This window comes from Zingiber officinale, chromosome 4B (genome assembly GCF_018446385.1).
Source record: "Zingiber officinale cultivar Zhangliang chromosome 4B, Zo_v1.1, whole genome shotgun sequence".
Lineage (NCBI taxonomy): Eukaryota > Viridiplantae > Streptophyta > Magnoliopsida > Zingiberales > Zingiberaceae > Zingiber > Zingiber officinale.
The window spans coordinates 97,471,485-97,489,649 of NC_055993.1; the positions used below are offsets into that span (position 1 = coordinate 97,471,485).

Below are 18,165 nucleotides of genomic sequence, written 5' to 3' on the forward strand. Positions count from 1 at the left end.
CCTTCCATCTATCTTAGATTCTAGACGGGATTAAATATAATAAAAGATCTAAATGAATACATACGATTGAGTTTTATGCAATTCAAAGCTCTTTAAGTCTATTTATCAATTTCAGTCAAAATCGACTGATGGACCTAGAAAATTTAAAATTACATAAAATTATATCTTATATGTTCGTCTAATTTTTCTAATTATATATATATATATATTTTTAAATATAAATTTAACATAACATATGAGAACCTTTATTTTTTTAATATGAATTATATATATATATATATTGACACATTCATGTTAAAAAAAATCATTATTTTTACTTATATCATCATGCTAAATTAATATTAGAGGGCATGAATATGTTATTCTAAGTTTTCTAATTTCATCTATAAATTTTGACAAAAAAATCTATTTATTTTTTAAAAAAAATTATATACTCTGCAAATGAGAGGGATAAAAATGGATATATATATATAGAGTGAGTTGATCATTTTAAAAGTTAGGTAGCTGTAAAAATACTGATTAATATTTAATATATTTTTTTTCCATGCCATTGAGGGTGTCTGTCCGTCTTAAGTTTTCTTTAATCTACTTTAGACCTTTATTCTTTCTTTATTTACAAAGTGATCCCAGGCCGCTCAGGTCGGAGTAGGGCTATATTGGGTATGTCAAGTTGATGAAGCTCTGGTGTTATGGTACTTTTATAACCGGTTCCGCCTTCTCCCTTCCCCTGCTCTCTCTTCTATCCGCTCTGCTTCAATCTCTTTCACCGCTCTCGAGCTCTATTTGATTGCTTATGCTTCTTCAATTCTTTCTCAGGAGAACCATACATGGAAGAAATCGATATAGAGGTGCGAATCTTCTGCTGCAAAAGTCTGTAATCTACGCGATCTGTTGAACGATTGAACTGCGGAGAATGGGGGGAAATGGGCCTTGAATCCTCCTGAAGTCGAGCACGATGAGGTTACTGCAATCCTTCCTGTATCTCTATGGTTTTGATTGGTTATGATTTTCCAGTGATTTTGTGTTTTTTTGTCCGAGTGGCCTTGTGCGACGAGATCGATGGATGTTTTCTTTTGCCTTTTGTTTTGAAAGGTCTTGATTTGAAGAGTATGTTTTCTTTCCATTTCTCTTTCGCTGATGGTCGCCAATGGCTCCGAGGGCGGTGGATTGTGGTGATTTCCTCTGGCTGTCGCCGTTTTTAAAGACGACGACCTGATCTCGGAGTTTCTCCTCCATCGAGCAGCGGAAGTTTGATTTCTGATGGTGCCTTTATAGAGTAGCCGAAGAGAAATCCACCCGGTCGTCTATGTCTCCTTTTAGGATTTTTTTTCCTTCTCAAATCGACAACTCTTAGCTGCAAATCGCTGGTCGTGGTAGTTTCACGAATTAATCGCTTTGGAATTCTGGGTTTTTTTGCAGATACTTCAGATCAAAGAAGTTTTTTTTTTTCAGTTGTTTATGTTCTTCCGAGGCTTTCCAGTGAGGAGATAGCGTTCGCATCTTCTACGGCCTCACGGCAAGTGCTACTCGACGGATTGACGAAATTTCCTTCTATTTCTTCATTGTGTACACTTCCTATTTTCCCTCTTCTATTTTCAGTTTCTTCCGTCGGAAATTGTGAGGGAATCATCCTTTTTGCTAAGCAGCTACTCGTGATTTGAATCTCATTGATGCGTCGTTGTTTCTCGTTTGTTGTTTTGCTAGGTTGTGCGTAGTTTTTGCCCTTTCGTACCAAAAGCAGCGTCTTCTCAGATTTTTTCTCTGATTTCTGCTCACCTAGGATTTCTCAGGCATTGCAGACTGGTGATTCTTAATTGAGTTCCAGATGGATCCGTAGCCATTTTTTTTAGCAGAGTAGTGATCGGTCGTTCTTTATTTCTTTCTCTCGACCGAAGTTTCCTTCAAGTGATCGAGCTGTACTTCCTCGGATGTCTGAGGTTTGATCTGTTTTTTTCGCCATTCCTTAACTTTTTCTATGTGGCAGATTCCAGAGATTGAATAGCCTAGATGTTATCCTCCTCAGCAATGGCAGAAAGCCCAGCTTGAATGCCTCCAAGGAATCCGGCGCCCGAGCCGGAGCTGCCGACGACCACGGATTTCCAAACTGCTCCCATCAGGAACCCAAATTACTTAGGGTGAAACCCAGCTCCGTATCGGACTTCCAGTCCCCCAACCGAGATCACTTCCTCGTCTCCTCCTCGGAACCCGACGCCGTCAACAGAACGAGCCCGGAAAATGTCCTCTTCCAGTGGGGGCACAGGAAGCGGTCGCGAGGGCTGAGGGCCGAAGGTCGCACGACGGTGGCCGCAGTGGCGGCAGCAGATGAAGGCGACGAGCCCCCGTCCCATTCGAGACAGGTAGCCAGACTCCAGCGGCGGTCCTCGGCGGACACGGCCACGCCTGCAGCCTTGCCTCCACCCGGCGGGCCGTACGCCACCCGAACGTGGCTGTCGTGCGCCCCAGTCCGCGGTCCCACGGCCTCTCTCGCCAATAGGTACAAAACTCCTCTTTTCTTCCTTGCAAATCAATTTCACCTAATTTCTCCATTAATTTTCCTACCATTCTTTTGATCTCAAAAAAATTTGACGACAAAAATTGATTTTTTTTTTTCCTGCGTTCATCTGTTCTTTCATGGACGCCTTTAACACGATGACTAATTAACCTCGTTTAAATCACTTTTCTCCTTTTCCTGGGCTGAATAATAATTATTTCTTCTCTTGCTTTGGTTTAAGTTGTTGTAGCAGGTGGTGGCGTGTTCTCTTATATATTAAGATCATTCCATCTCATTTACCTTAATTCATAGCGGTATTAGAATCTGCAGACCATGGTATCTTCTTCTCTCCAAAGTCCCACCCACTGACCTCTCTCCTCCACCTCGTGCCATGATCAGGAGCGTCGAAGAGCGATCGGAGGGCCGAGCACGACCCGAGAAGCGCCGCTCGCTGGAGAAGTACCCAAAACCCTCCTTCCCCGCCGCCGGCAGCGAGGCAGCTGATGGGTCCATGAATCCAGACCCAAAGCAGCCGCCCGATCTGAAGCCAAAGGAGAGAATCAATCTGGATCATTTCGAGTGGCCCAGGATCCATCTCTCCCTCTCGAGAAAGGAGAAAGAGGATGATTTCATGGCTATGAAGGGCACCAAGCTCCCCCAACGCCCTAAGAAGAGGGCCAAGAACATTGACAGGACCTTGCAGGTACCAAAACACAGCACACTACTTCCACATTCTTCCATTCTTTGGATTCAGCAAAATCACAACTTGTTGCTCATTTTCTTCTCAAAATTCAAACCTTATTTTCCTAATGGTTGTGAATTTGGATCCCAGTACTGTTATCCAGGTATGTGGCTGACAGATTTGACAAGGGCAAGGTATGAAGTGAGGGAGAAGAAATGCACGAGGAAGGTATCCATTTCCGTCCATTTGCTTCCATTCTTCTAAATCTCATGTTCTGATATTTGTTTCATCTTAATTTTCAACATTTTCGACCTTTTGATTGCTTTCACTGCTGCATGATACTATTCGATCATTTTCTTCTATTATTAATTTTGACAATATTCGTTGGTTTTCCTTCATTGTTACATGTCTTTAATGCAGCATGTCTTTGTTGGCCTTTTCGAGTGGGTCCACGTATGTTATGTTCCATTGGTGCGGTGGATCGCTCTCCACTTATTGTTCATTTTCCCCCCTCTTGATCATCGTGAAATATCTATATCTATTCTAGCAATTACATCGGTATTATATTTTTTATTGAGAAACATTTATTTAATATCTATTTATTGGTTTTGAACAGAAGAAAAAGAGACGAAGAGGGTTGAAGGGAATGGAGAGTATGGACTCGGATTCAGAGTGAAGGGGAATAAGAAAGGACAATTTCTTTTGTTTTTTTCTCCCTTTTTTTTTTGATGTAGTTTTTTTTCTTCTGAATTTGAATTTTAATGTGAGTAGTTGTACGAACTGTTCCTCACAAATATATATTTTTTCTTTCCGCTATTATAAAAGATTGTTGGAGCTCCATGAGTAAGTCTGTAACTATGTTGAGGTAAAATATTATTTATCTGTTTATATTTTGACGTAGAATTAATGATGCTAAGTCATTTAAGATAGTAATATCATTTTTACTCTAATAAATAGTTGACGCATTATAGAAGAATTTTCTTATAGTAAGCAATGAATTTATGAATTTTCAATTTATCAAACTTTTATGGTCAGGCCGGGCCGATTCGAAAAAACAAATATCGGGTATCAATTAAAAAAATAAATAGATAATTTGTAAAGCAAGCGGGGTCGTGTTGTAAAAAAACAATAGGAAAAGAAAATATATCTAGGGATCCCGGTCATCAGCCCTTTCCCTTCGTTTGAACCTCCCCCACCTCAACAGCCGGCGGCACCGCTTCTCCTCACGCGGTGGCGCTGATCGACGCGTCTTAGACGCTGATTCCAGCAGCAAATCTCGCCGGCGGCGGCGGACTGACTCCTCTCGTCATTGGAGTGCTGCCTCCTTCCTCACGTAGATAACTCTCCGCTCCAACTAAAATCCGCCACTTCTCCTCTCTCGCCTTAATCGCCTTACTGCCTACGCGACAACTCAGCCTTTGCTCGGCACGATCATACTCTTGGAGAGACGAGCTTTGTGTCTTCTGTCGTCGTTCTCATTCGAGCTCGATCAAGTAATCGGAAACCCTCATCGAGCGGAAGAAACACCTTTTGCGACAGATGAGCGCAGGTTAGTACGTTTCGATTATTGTTATTGTTTCTCATCCGGTCTCCCTGCGATTAAACATCGTTTGTTTAATAAGAAGAGTTGACGGAAATTTTAAAATCGCATCTTTAGCAACATTTTGGCTGGAGGTGCAGACTTGATGCACTGTTAATACTCTTTGAAGAATCTGCATTCTCGTGAACGTGTAGATCCTAAACTTGTTGCTCTAACTTGTGAAACTATTCCCGATTGGAAAGTAGTGCATTGAAATGCGCTAAGCATAATCAGTTGCTTGCAGGTTGGTATTTGCTCTATCATGCCACCTTTGTCGACTACTACAAGGGAGACTCCCATATTGACTTAAAGCTTGGTCCTTTTGATAGTATTTTCATAATCTATTTATCTAGTTGATCAATCATAATCATTTCACATTTTGCTTGTTAATTAGTAATTGTAATTGCAGAATTTGACTTCATCTCAGCTGTGAAAAAAATAGAACATTAACATAATTTGTTGGTGTTCCTACGATCTTAATCTTTACAAACATCAAATTATCAAGATTTGTTACTGAATCATGAGCATGTTCTTTGATCATTTTATAACCATTGTTATTATATTAGGCTTCCTTCCCACATGATGTCATACTACCCCTGATATAATTTAAAGATAGCTTTCAGTTTTGGACATCATGTTGTGTTCAGATAATCCCTTCTAGCTAGTGTTATGGTGGTTATATATCACATATAGTAGGAGTTTTATTTGTGGAAAAAGAAGTGGCTAGTCAGGCTGAAATTTATATATGTTTTACTTGATGATAGTCTTTTCTGAAACATAATTAGAAGTAATTTAGGAGATTTGAGTGGTCCTATTGATATAGTCATGTATAAAGTTTAACAGAGGTACAAGTTTCATACAGCTAACCTTAAACTATTGAGATTGACATTACTTGTTGATGCCATGATGTTTGTTCAAAACCTTTATTTTCTAAATTTTCTCCAAATTCAAGCTTCATGTTTATTCTATTAAAACTCTCATCAGCTAGCATAATATCAAACAACATTCACCATTTTATTCTATCTAAATCTTTATCAACTAGCATAACATCAAATCATTCACAAAGGAGACCTATTTTGAATATGTTGGTAAGTTCATATTGTCCTGATGGTGAAAATCAGTACCTTTAGATAACTGTATTATTTTAACTAAAGGTATTACCTCAACAAGGTTCAAATGGTACAAAAATGTTACATGCTATTATGAAATATTTGCTTTTTTTTGTTTTGTCATTGTGATTTCCTAAAGCATAGTTTCACGCCCAAAATGCTTGTTTATTCTCTTGAATATTACTGCTCTGACTTCTTTTCCATGTGAAGATTGCAAGTATGTTGTTCATTATACAAATTTGTTCATATTTATTTGATTACTCATGCAGATTCTCAAGTAGGTTTATTATATATGAATGCAATGAGAGTCTATATTGAGTTTCTCTATGATTTTAATAGGTGGATCATTTGGTGGAAGTAGAGGAGCAAGACCTGTTCCTCCTGAAAAAGGCATATTTCCATTAGACCACTTACATGAGTGTGATTTAGTAAGATAAACTATAACTTTGTCACATTCAATTAGAATTGCGTTAAGTTATTTTCATGCATGCACATCCTGAATTACATTTCTCCAATGATTTTTACACAGGCGAAAAAAGAGTACATTGCCTGTCTCAAATCTTCTGGTTACCAATCAGAAAAATGCAGACACTTATCAAAGAAATACTTGGAATGCCGAATGGAAAGGTTAGCTTGCATCTAGTTTAGTTTTTTCCCTCTTAATGGAACATCCTTGAGATAGAAATGAGTATAAAACAAGTCTGTTAATATCTTAGTTGTCTTGAAAGAAGTCTATTGTGTCACTTTTGCTGGCTACTGTATAATTAGAATACTTAATTTTATATTTTTCCTTCTGCTTGATGTTATAATTGTTTCTCTTTGAAAATGTCCTTAATCTTAGTCCTTCATCTCCTGTTGACTTTATTCACAAATTATTAGTCTTTATGAAGCTCATACCTCTTGGGTGCTTGACAAACAAGTAGATTAGAAATCTTTGTTTTCTTAAACACACTAACGACTTTATTTTGCTTCCAGAAATTTGATGGCGAAACAAGACCTATCAGAGCTTGGTTTCCACAATGCTACAACAGATTTATCCGAGAGTAATAGTAACAATCAATCTGGCAGTTCACCTGGAAAGAGCACTTCCACTTCTTAAAGCTGTGATCTTAGACAAATGGATTTTTTTATTCTTAATTTGAGTAAGGATGCTTTTTCCAAAATAATAAAGATGGCTAAATTCTTAGTCTTGTAACAATCACCATTATCAGATTATGTCACTCACATTCCTTTAATGATAGCTCCGGAAGAAGCTGGCTTCATGTTCCTGGATCAATCTGCGTAGAAAATTTCTGGTCATCCTTTGTAGCTTTGCAAAATCATGTTTTCTTAAAAATTGACACATGATTGTCATATAGGACTCGACACACTTTTTCTTTCACCAGTTGAACACTGTTACTCATCAGTCTTTCTCGTTGACAATAAAACTGCAGTTTGTTGCTCTCTTTTGTCAAATGCAAGGGCAATGCTTGATGTGTTTAGGGTTGCCCCTTCACATGGTCTGGAATCAGCTTGTCGATGATCTCCAGCGATGCACCAGCCAGCTGTAGAAATTGCAGCCAAGATTAATCCTTGTGCATCAAAAAGTTTTCAAGCTTCCATGCCATTCAAAGAATGCAAATGCTTATATTCTCATTCGAAGAGGAAATAAACTAATCAAGGAACCTAAAAGTGATGGACAGATTTTGGAGGTTATTCTGCTTACTTCTTGCTTGAAGTTGAAAAGAGAAGGCAGTGGACGACCATTTGGCAACCTTGTATTTGCATCTCGGAGCTCATCAAAGAAGGGATGAGCACATGCTTCCAAATGAATATAGAATTCAACTACATTTTACAAAGCCTAGACAATTCAACTACATTTTACAAAGCCTAGACAATTCAACTACATCTTACAACTTTCTATTCTACCAAAGCACTCTCAATCAACTTCTTTTGAGATGGAGCAAAACTTACAGCACTGCACCGAAAGCTTGGAGAATATTGGAGAAGGCGTGAAGTAAGGTCTATCGCTTCTGGAGGCATTCTTTTATGGAATATCTGGAATATCACAGCTTAAATATAAGACATCTTATTTTTCATATGAACAAACTGTGGATATGCTGATAATAACTCCTAGACACTCAATCCTAATTACATATTGGATCAATGGAGAGCAGGTGTAATTATATCCTCTTACAAGCATTTTGCTCTAAGTGCTTACTCACACCTCTTATGGTCTTGACAGATATTGAAACATAAGTGATTCTTGCAGTAGGTTCTCCGGATTTGGCATCAAGGATGTTAAACTCGAAAGCAGAAACAATTGACATGGAGCAAAATATGAACCATGAAGTTATTAACAGCAAGATACACATGGAAGGAAAACATGAACAGCGAATCAGATTTGTAGATGGTGAATGCTAATACTCTCTCTCCAAAATGTATCTTTTGCATAACCTCAACTAGTCACTTAAGTTGCATAACAAGACTTGATGAAAATCATGGCTGAGGTAGGTACTTTAGCTTTTACTTTCAAGAAACATTTTTGGCAGCAACATAATGAAAAGAGAAAATAAAATAAAAACAGATTAAACAAAACATAGTCAACAAGAATAAATTCATTGGACAAACCTTGTGCCATGGATGGGCTTTAATCTGTGGAAACTTGAACTCTGTATAGTTAGGATTCATGCACCGAATCTCCTCACGAGTCGGAGTACCGAGGACTTAAAGGGAAACAGGAGAGAGTATTACTTTCCAACATCCTTTTATTACTATAATATGAACAATTGGATACAAAAGAAAGCATACTTTTATTATCTCAACAAGCTAGACCAACAAGAAGGGGAGCCTTGGCGCAACGATAAAATTGTTACTTTGTGACCAAAAGGTCACGAGTTCGAATTTTGGAAATAGCCTCTTGTAAAAAGCAGGGTAAGGCTGTGTACAATGAATCTTTCTCCGAGACCCCGTATAGCGAGATAAATGATAACGAAGAAACAAAATTCTTTCTCCAATGTGCTTCTAGAATAATTAACCTTGCATTTATATATTTTCATTTCCTCAAAATGGCAAACATTTCATGATGCCAAAGTACTAATTCCTTTGTAGCATGACATTTTTTTTTTGTTATATGCACACAAATACACAAACAATAGAAGCATACCAATACTTTTGCGCTTCCAAAATCACATAGCTTGACTTGGTGAGTGAGAGGATCTACCTGAAAAGAGAGTGGTTCATCGTAAAGAATAGATTAGAGCTAGACAATATACAGTTACTGCATCCAGAAAACTTACCAAAACATTTTGTGGCTTAACATCTCTATGGCAAACACCAGGAACTGTATGAATATAAGCTAGTCCCCTGAATAGCTGAAGAAAATCCAAGTAAACTCTCATGTTACCTGGCTACAAATATACCTACAGAAGAGAGAATATAACCTTACCTGATAGGTATAAAGCTTCACATAGATCAGTGGCATCCGCTGATTCACACTTCTGTAATGCCTTAGAACACCATATAGAGTTTCTGGCACATACTCCATAACCAGGTTAAGAAAAAGCTCATCTCTCCTAGTGGTGGAGTAAAAAAAATGCCTCAGGGAGATCACATTTGGATGATCCATCGAGCGCATCAGCTGTAGCTCACGGTTTTTGTACTTCCGATCCTGCAAAACCTTCTTTATGGCAACAGTCTCCCCTGCTTCCAAACATTTTGCCTGCCAGAAAAGGATTGCCTATGAAACCAAAATACTATATGAAAAGATGACTTAAGAGAAGTTCCATAATGAAAGCTTCTAGTTAACCTGGAATACAATTCCAAATGAACCAGTTCCAACAACACGCTCAGCCACGTAGCTTATGGTCGTCTACAAAACAAGTCAATGAAGCAGTTTGCAACACAAGTAAAGGAGTCACAAACCCACAAATATAGTGGTACAATAGCAATCATTTGGCGTCATTACTAATACAAGTTTAGTGGCTCTCAAGTTCTAACCTGTTTGGGTTCACCATTCTTGCCTCCTATTGTAGTAGAAATGATATGACCGTTTACTGGATCACTCTCCTCCATAAAGGATGCTTGATGCAACAGTTAGACAAAAAGGGATATTTAGATTGATAAAAGAAAGAAAAAAAATATGTGCCACTGAAAATTAAGCACAGAGAAGATTGCAAGAACATGTAAACTGACAGAATACGGAAACAATAAAACTAAAATTCATCAATGCACTCAACAAAATTAATTGATATTAAACTAGGACAAACTTGAAGAGGCAAGAAAAAACTTAGCAGCTTCACACTCTAAAGACAAACACCAACACAAACAAAGATGAATGAGCAGATACCAAACAGAACAAACAAGTGAATCCGTCATTGCTTCTCTAGCTTTACCGAGTCTGCAACAAAAATCATTCTGATCCATCCACTCAACTCAAAAAAAAAAAAAATGATTTAACGCGGTTTAGCTAACTCAACAAGCAGTTCCACAAAGTGCGTGATATTTTTCAAGGTAAATTGGTGATGGTATCCAGTACATCTCTACGGAATCGGAAAAAGTTAGCTGATACCATCTTGAAAATTCCTCTTTTTCCGATAATGAACGAGGTGAAACTGACAGTGGAAAGGGGGACGAACAAGGAAGTCGGTGGAGGAGGAGCTACCTTGCATCTGGGCTACGAAACTAACAGAAGCGCCGTTATCTTGTCGAGATAATTGCTTGTTCATCCTCGTCCATGAAAGGTAAAGTTCCATTTGTTTCACAAAATATATATTTTTAAATAAATAAAAAATTTTCAGGGTTTTAGCACACATAAAATTGTGACAACAAAACTTTTATATGCATGTAAAAATTTATCTTCGATCATTCGATTTACCTTATTAGCTAGATTTATGTACTACTTGAGGCAATATTGAATTCTCTCAACTTATCTAGCTGATTCAATCTACTTAATGCATTTACAATGTTGCAGGGGATTAACCTATTTTTTTAATTGATCTATTTCGTTTTATTTAATCATAGCCATTCATAAAAACCTAAAAAAGGCTGCATCAATTCTCACAAACTCATGTCCTACCTAGCTACAGTTGTCCTCCTCTTCCATTATAATGCACTAGCTTCCCCAAACCCCCTGCATAGCTTGACGTCATAGCTGCATGCAACCTACGACGATGCACAAACACGCAAATAACAGCATCTCCAATGCAAACATTCTAAAAGATTTGTGAAATTAAAAAAACTCAATAAAAAATCTCTAATGAATGGAAAGATAAATTTTAATGTTTTTAAAATGGAAAGATAAATTTTAAGATTTTTATTTTAAAAACAGGTTTAATTCTTCAAGTCTATTTTTTTTTTCTTTTAAGATGGAGTCATTAATTATTGAAAAATTAATATTACATATTTAACTTTTTAAAACCATTAATTATTTTATTTAATATTAAATTATACATTTTTCTTTTGAAAATAAATATATTTGATAAATTTTAAAAAATACAAATGGTTATAATTAAATTAAAATTCATAAGTTAATTAAATATTAAATAAAAATTATAAATTAAATTAAAAATCATAAGTTCATTAATTTATTAATTAAAAAGTATAAATCAATTAAATTAAAGATGAGAATTAAATAAAATATTAAGTAAAAATTATATAGAGATATAAAATGAAAATATAATAAATAAAGATGTGTGATTTGTAATGTCGGACCTATAAAAAAGTTATATGGAGGTTTTTTAATTGTAAAAAGAATAGTAAATTTTTTTATTTTTATGTGATATTAATGTGATATATTAAAAATTATAAAAAAAGAATTATAATGAGATTTAACTTATTGAAGATGCTCTAAATTTGATATTTTGGGATTTCACACAGGCACGTAAAATAGATCGTACAAATGCTAGTCAAGAGTCAAAAGTGCATGCTGCATTAATGGAATATGAGTGTGTTTCCTAAACAGTGAGACTGTTCCCATGCAGACTCCATGGGGATGGATGAGTAGAGACAAGCTTGAAGTTTTCCACTGTAAATGCAGGCAATGGCCGATGTTGGGTAGCTTGTGCAGAGCCCAAGGAGACCAATAACAACAAGGGTACCTTTGACAAAAAAAGGTGACTGTGTGACTGTATATATTTATTCCAGTCAAACGCATAACTCGGGGCGCCGATACTTCTTTATCTTCATCCTCTTTAGCCTTTTTATTGGAATTAAAAGACACCCTTGTTTTTTATTTTTAATCAGCTGGGCAATCCATCCCACTATCCCTCTAGTAATTCATGTAAAATAATTTTTTCTATATATTATTTTATATTAAATGAATTATATGAGAAGGATAAGTTTATATTATAACAATTATAATTTTATATTATCGTGTATTTTAATCTATTCAAAAATATTCGAGTTACAGTAATTATTAAATCGTAGTTACTATAACACCTATTTAATCTATTTAAAAATATTCATATTATAGTAATTACACTTTTGTAGTTGAAACAACGTGAATTTTTAATTTATTCATCTAACATTTATGTTGTAGCAGCTATGAAACCGTAGTTGCTACAACTCAGACTTACTCTATTCAACAACATTCACATTATATGAGCTATAAATCATAGTTATTACAACTCAAACTTATCTTGTTCAATAATATTTATGTTGTAACAGTCACGATTTGTGTTTTTGTAGTTAATACAACATAGACTTATTTTATTCATACAACTAGTTGATGGGACTAAGTGGTAAGAGATAATAACGTTGAAAAACTAGAGAGTAGTTATGTCATTTTACATGTGTTGTAGATGAGGTGGAGCACTCTTTTGATTAAAAATAAAAAAAAAACATTATAACAATTATAATTTTATAACTACTATAACACAGACAGATGGAGCACCCTATTAATACAATTGGCTAATGGAATTGTAACAAAAAAATGCAACTATATTTTTTATATGAATTGTTGGACATATGAGACACCCTTTAATTAAAATAAAAAAAAAACACTGATTCCAATAAAATGGACACCCTTATATTTAATGGACACCCTTATGTTTTTGCCCATTAAAATCACAAGTGTTGGTATGTATGATGCTAATAATGTGATGACTCTTAATTACGTCTCCTTTACTTTCTGTGTTGTATACTAATCGGCTAATCATATTTAATGACGCTGTTTCAATGAATTCTTAAGTTACAACATAAGCAATTAACCTCTGTTCTTGTCCTATGAATTTAGCTAAACACTACAGTTTATGTACTCTTTTATCATCTCAACAATCTCTTCAGGGTTTCCATGTTCCTTCTTCCTCACAAGAGTTCTTCCAAGCATCATGAGGTGGGAAAGAAGCGATGGAGGTTGAATGGAAGAGTGTAGAACTCCTCATTCCGGCTATCGCCTTTGAATTTCCGAAACCGGTCCCACCACCCCATGCCCCGATCGGCAGCGGCACCGTGGAAGTCGAGGGTGTTGTCGAGGAAGACTGCAACAATCAATGCAACAGTGGGTGGAGAGGAGAAGATTGTGTTGATGTAGTCATTGAACTGCAAGAACAAAATGGAGTCGCATATGATACAATTCTATGAGTTCACATGATAGCATCATGAATCAAATGTTTGTTTCGATCGATTGAATCATCCGAAAGCTATTTGTGTTAAATCTAGTTTGTAAGATGGCGAAAAAATGCATGAATGCTAACCCATTCTGCATTGGTGTGAGCAGGGCCATGTTGAGCACTCGTAGTGTAGCGGAAGAAGTACTGAGGAACTGACAAGCCAAGGAAGATCGATACGCCTACGATGAAGAGGTTCCGCATCGAATTCATGTTGGTGAATTGCAACATGGACAGACCAACAGCAGCTGCGAACAGAAAATGGAAAATACTATTAGGCAATGCCTAATTTATCAATCAAATTCAAACATGGTTTTTAAACACTAGCCAGCCCAAAGAAAGTACCAACGATCCCGAAGAGAACGCAGTAAATAGCTGCAAATACTGTGAAAGGAATGGAGGCAAACAATGCTCCGAATTTCCCTAAATGTGAAGGCAAAGGAAGTTGCTTTAGTATTTCCTTGTGTCAGAATGCTCGAAATCGATTTGCTCAAATGAAACTCTCACCCATGACGGAGAAGAATATCATGAAGCCGGCTGAGATTTGAATGACCCTGCGACTCCCAACTCTTGTCGATCCAAGAAGCCCCACATTCTCACTCTCATGTAGGCAATGCACAAATTTAGCAAAATTAGGACACCGAAGGTTCACATGTTAGAAAGAGCAATTGAATTATGTGAACTTACACTGAGACGGACGAACCGGTTAGAGTGCCAAACAACCCGTCAAAAAGTACGCCTATTCCCTGTTAGATTTGGAAGTTTCACAGGTAAGTTAAACAATGTCGATTCAAATGTTCAAGTCGAATGATCGTAAATGGTAAAAAGTTTACCTGACACCCAATGCCTCGACTTAGAACATAAGCCGGAGGTGGTGTTGCACTAGCAAGCCGTGCTGCGGCTTTGTAAGCTCCTGTCGACTGCTTGAAACAACAAACTATTAGCTTCAGCTTGATGAGGCCAAACCAGTGTTGAAATTAGTATCATGACTACTACTTGCCTCAACCATTGATACCAGAACAGCAGCCATCATCCCAAAAGAATGGCCGGCATCGAAGGTTGGGGCGCCCCATTGCAACGGATAAGGAACCTTTATCCTGAAAGAATTTATGTGAGATGCAAGATGCTATAGAGGAAGACTGAAACAATATAAGTTGGACAAGTACCAGGGAGCAGAGGAGATCAAATTGGCACGATCCGTGCGACAATTGAGTTGGGTGCGCTCAGGTCTGTGTTTATATGCACCGCCGACCGTAAGAATATGTGCGTAAATCCATACAATCGTGATCGTTATTAGAAGAGAGAATCTCTCTAATATGGGAAGTCGCCGAACAGATACATGCTTCAGATACTAACCAAAGATTCTGAAGTGATTAGATTCAATCCATGCCTTCTAGACTCGAATGACTAGGGATGCATTCTTACCTGAGAAGCTGCAATGAAAAGGATGAGTGTCGGAACACCAATCTCTACGCATCGCCCGACCTAATAGAAGATAAGATTCAATATGAAACATAATGCTGAAGAAGTGTTTCACATTACTGACAGTTACTGAAGGATTGAAATATAGCCAAAGATGAACATGATGCTTTTATCAAGAACGACCATCTGCTTTCTAAATGAGTTTTATTGGGGAAAAAAGTGAATATAAATAGTTTAAAGATCGGGCATATGGATGAGCAATCAGTACATTGTGTATCAATGAATAAAAGGCAGAAGAAGAATACCACAGGGAACCCTCTGTCGAATAAACCGAATCCTACCAGAGAAACCACAGGAACCATTCCTAGAGGACTGAAAAATCTGAACCAGAAACGGCATCATTTTAATGTTAGGTCTGACCATTAAATTTCCATCTTAAACTAAATTTTATAGCAGAACAATTTGGCTAACAATTCACTGTACCTGGAACAGATACCCCACAATTGGCTGTAACCTAGAATAATTTGAATACAAGATGAGACGATTGAAGCTCCTTGTATAGCTCTCATCGTTTGCTGGAACCTCTGTGTGCATTCAAGCGAAAAGCAGTTGAATTCAAGTTGAACAAGTGAAGAACAAATGGAATGAAGCTCGTTGCAACTTGATGGCTACTTACTTCATGGTCATCGGTTATTCGATTCAGGGAAGAGTCATGAATTATGGATATGGCTGGAATAACAAAAGCATAAGAACCACTGATAATAGTTGGAAGACGAGTCCCGAATAGGGTTTGGATCAACGTGTTTATTCCTGATACAAATAGCAATGTCTGAACCACCCTAACCTTGTCCCCCTGCAGCCATAGACTCCATGATCAACACTCCCATTTAGTTGCTTAGTTAACTTGTTTCTTATCTTCCCCTCCTTAAAAATTTGATTTTTATGAAATGGAAGGGATTTTGGTAAAGCATACGATTCTTACGTCACTTCCGCCCATCAATGGCACAAGTAGGGTTGGAATCATCACCGCGGTGCCCAACGAGAGTATGTAATGCTGAAACCCTAAAGCAATCGCCTCGCCTGCAATAAATCTCAAGCTTCAGGTCACGAGTCAGAAATCTCAAGTAGAAGTCGAGCGGGCGCACCCCAAGAGGGATTGGAGTCGATGCAGTACTCGAACCCCTGGAGTTGATCCATGGGCGGGTGGACGATCATCTCCTCCAGCTTCAGTTCCGCCATGTCTGTCCCCGGACTCCCCAAAACACTGTCTTCTGCAGTTGTTTCGCCAAGAAGGGATTTTTCCGACTGCGGAGCGGATGAGGAATCCGGCGCCAAAGAAAAAAAGTGATCTTGAGAGGAAAAGACGGCGAATTATTGGTGGGAAAAAAAGGAAAAAAAGAGGCGCAGTGAGGCTGAGACAAGAACACTTCGCCACCCACTCAATGACCTCATCCTGTTCTGCTTTTTATTCTCTCCCTACCTCCTCCTGCCCTTTATAACTGCAGCTGCCTACAATCGCCCGCAGCGGTTTCCAAAACTCGCAAGTTCATAAATAATCTCCAAGAAATTACTAGCAAAAGACGAGACTTCGCCATCGACTGTACACTGACAGTTCATCAGAGGGACCAAGAGCAGCTTCTGCACAGTGAATTGAGTTCATTAAATGGAATCGTTGTCTCTGTTGAGTCAGCGTCGACGCAGTATGAAAAGATTCGAAGGCAGCCATTTATATGAAAAGGAATTAATGGTTATTGGAAAAAAAAAAAAAATCAAAGAGCACCCATCTGGAGTGTTTGAGAATAAGGGCGACAGGGATTTTTCATTGTTTCTTTATCGAGCAGTGTGTGTGGAAACAAAAGGATGGATACAACTTTCAAAAGGCTGTGAGCCTGTGAGCACAATCCAATGTAAGCAAAGTAGATTCCAATCTATTTTCTTGAATTATTTGCTTTGTACTCCTTTTTTGTTTTTGCCATGAGAAACTCACATATTATATTTGCTAAAACAAAGTAAGGATCATTATTTTTAATATGTACAATTTACGAGAACTGGGATGCTTTTTTGTAAAAGAATAATTTACGAGGGGCGCGTTTTTGTCAAATCCAATTTATGATGGGAGCTCTTTTGGAAAATTCAATAGATACGAAGCCCATTTAATCAAATGGGCTGTTACGGCCCAATACAAGGACTAAAGACACTGATGTGGTTGTCACCAATACGAGGTTGTCCGTGTCCGTTTAAAAAGCGATGTGAATTGACGGTCTCTGCGTTAGGGAGGGCGGCGGAGACGGCGACGGCGGATGTGATCGAAGCGGGAGATCTATCTAGATGGGGTGGTGGTGTCGCCGGGGAAGGAGGACGGGGAGAGATGCGTGCGGATGCTTCTGAAACTGTTAGGAGAGAATGTGCGTGAAGGAAAATGACTACCCGAGTCCGGAAAGACCACCTTGCCCTCTTTCTTCAAGGCGGTAACTTTCTTCGTCGATGGATTCCGGATTTCGCCCCCTTGAGCCCTAATCTCCTAATGGAGAAGGATCTCTTGCGAGAGGCTCATAAAAGTTTGAATTTTCGCCTGTAAGATTGCAATTTCGATTACTTTTACGCCGTAGCTAATGTAGTTTGTCGATTGGTTTTCATCTTTCTCCTCTTGTGTGTCCTAGCTACTCCAAAGCACGCTGACGTTATATCTGTGCATGTCTCAAACACATTTGCAGATCTGATTTCTTGGGTACAAATTTCGCCGTTTTCGACGGCCAACGACCATCTCTAATGCTGCTAAGGAATCAAGAGGCAGAGTGATGCGGCGTTTTGCTAGCAAGCGAATCAGCCCTCAAGCCCCTTCTGGTAACTTTGAAATCGGACAGATCTCCTATAAGTTCAACCTTCTCAGGTCTGGAGGGCCAAGAAGGACGAACTGTACTCTTCAGCTTCCCAAGGCACCTGATCGTTTAGAAGAAGATTCGCAAAAGAAATCTCCTCAGCGGCATGAGCATTTGCAGTGCTGGTGCTTTTACTTTCATGGTCGTGCCACAGTGGCCTCAGGGCTTGAGACAAAGAGACAGTGGTGTTGCAGTTCGGGCAGCTCGACGACAGCATATTCATGGATGAAGGCTATCAAGGGTGGCTCACCTGTTTACGCTGCTTTAGAGAAGAAGGCTGAGCTATATGAACAACAACATCATAGAAGAAACACAAACAAGAACACAAAAGGATCAAGATCTGATCTTTTCTTCAGGAACGAAAATTTTCAACAATGGGTCATCAAAAATTATCTTTTAATGAATGGAAAAGGAAGA

General features: G+C 38.1%; 4 protein-coding genes across 10 annotated transcripts; 2 read left to right on the plus strand and 2 right to left on the minus strand.

Annotated features, from left to right (window-relative positions):
• The first annotated feature begins 687 nt into the window (after positions 1 to 687).
• LOC121975647 lies at positions 688 to 4,013 on the plus strand. Of its 2 annotated transcripts, XM_042527416.1 has the most exons (6): positions 688 to 960; positions 1,985 to 2,494; positions 2,891 to 3,194; positions 3,324 to 3,401; positions 3,594 to 3,644; positions 3,790 to 4,013. In XM_042527416.1, the coding sequence occupies exons 1-6, from the start codon at positions 956 to 958 to the stop codon at positions 3,847 to 3,849; spliced, it is 1,008 nt and encodes a 335-aa protein (XP_042383350.1). In that variant the 5' UTR covers positions 688 to 955; the 3' UTR covers positions 3,850 to 4,013. The 2 variants fall into 2 exon arrangements, with proteins under 2 accessions (XP_042383350.1, XP_042383351.1); XM_042527417.1 differs by lacking the exon at positions 3,594 to 3,644.
• A 302-nt stretch (positions 4,014 to 4,315) lies between these two features.
• LOC121975649 (cytochrome c oxidase assembly protein COX19-like) lies at positions 4,316 to 7,137 on the plus strand. The gene is made up of 4 exons (XM_042527424.1): positions 4,316 to 4,722; positions 6,201 to 6,289; positions 6,391 to 6,488; positions 6,837 to 7,137. Exons 1-4 carry the CDS (start codon positions 4,713 to 4,715, stop codon positions 6,958 to 6,960), a joined length of 321 nt encoding a protein of 106 aa, XP_042383358.1. The 5' UTR covers positions 4,316 to 4,712; the 3' UTR covers positions 6,961 to 7,137.
• A 128-nt stretch (positions 7,138 to 7,265) lies between these two features.
• Positions 7,266 to 10,571, minus strand: LOC121975648 (shaggy-related protein kinase GSK2-like). Of its 6 annotated transcripts, none has more exons than XM_042527423.1 (9): positions 10,411 to 10,532; positions 9,840 to 9,922; positions 9,649 to 9,711; positions 9,289 to 9,561; positions 9,140 to 9,214; positions 9,007 to 9,063; positions 8,472 to 8,566; positions 7,567 to 7,898; positions 7,266 to 7,405 (listed from the first exon to the last, which is right to left on the minus strand). In XM_042527423.1, exons 1-7 carry the CDS (start codon positions 10,508 to 10,510, stop codon positions 8,528 to 8,530), a joined length of 690 nt encoding a protein of 229 aa, XP_042383357.1. In that variant the 5' UTR covers positions 10,511 to 10,532; the 3' UTR covers positions 7,266 to 7,405; positions 7,567 to 7,898; positions 8,472 to 8,527. The 6 variants fall into 6 exon arrangements, with proteins under 6 accessions (XP_042383357.1, XP_042383354.1, XP_042383355.1 ...); XM_042527420.1 differs by having other exon boundaries at positions 8,652 to 9,063; XM_042527421.1 differs by having other exon boundaries at positions 7,567 to 7,661; positions 7,815 to 7,898; positions 8,472 to 9,063.
• A 2,419-nt stretch (positions 10,572 to 12,990) lies between these two features.
• Positions 12,991 to 16,502, minus strand: LOC121975651 (nucleobase-ascorbate transporter 2-like). The gene is made up of 14 exons (XM_042527425.1): positions 16,015 to 16,502; positions 15,852 to 15,949; positions 15,546 to 15,722; positions 15,353 to 15,453; positions 15,175 to 15,250; positions 14,873 to 14,932; positions 14,614 to 14,798; positions 14,448 to 14,544; positions 14,281 to 14,367; positions 14,135 to 14,193; positions 13,955 to 14,046; positions 13,793 to 13,870; positions 13,535 to 13,695; positions 12,991 to 13,379 (listed from the first exon to the last, which is right to left on the minus strand). The coding sequence occupies exons 1-14, from the start codon at positions 16,106 to 16,108 to the stop codon at positions 13,167 to 13,169; spliced, it is 1,578 nt and encodes a 525-aa protein (XP_042383359.1). The 5' UTR covers positions 16,109 to 16,502; the 3' UTR covers positions 12,991 to 13,166.
• Between the last annotated feature and the right edge of the window lie 1,663 nt (positions 16,503 to 18,165).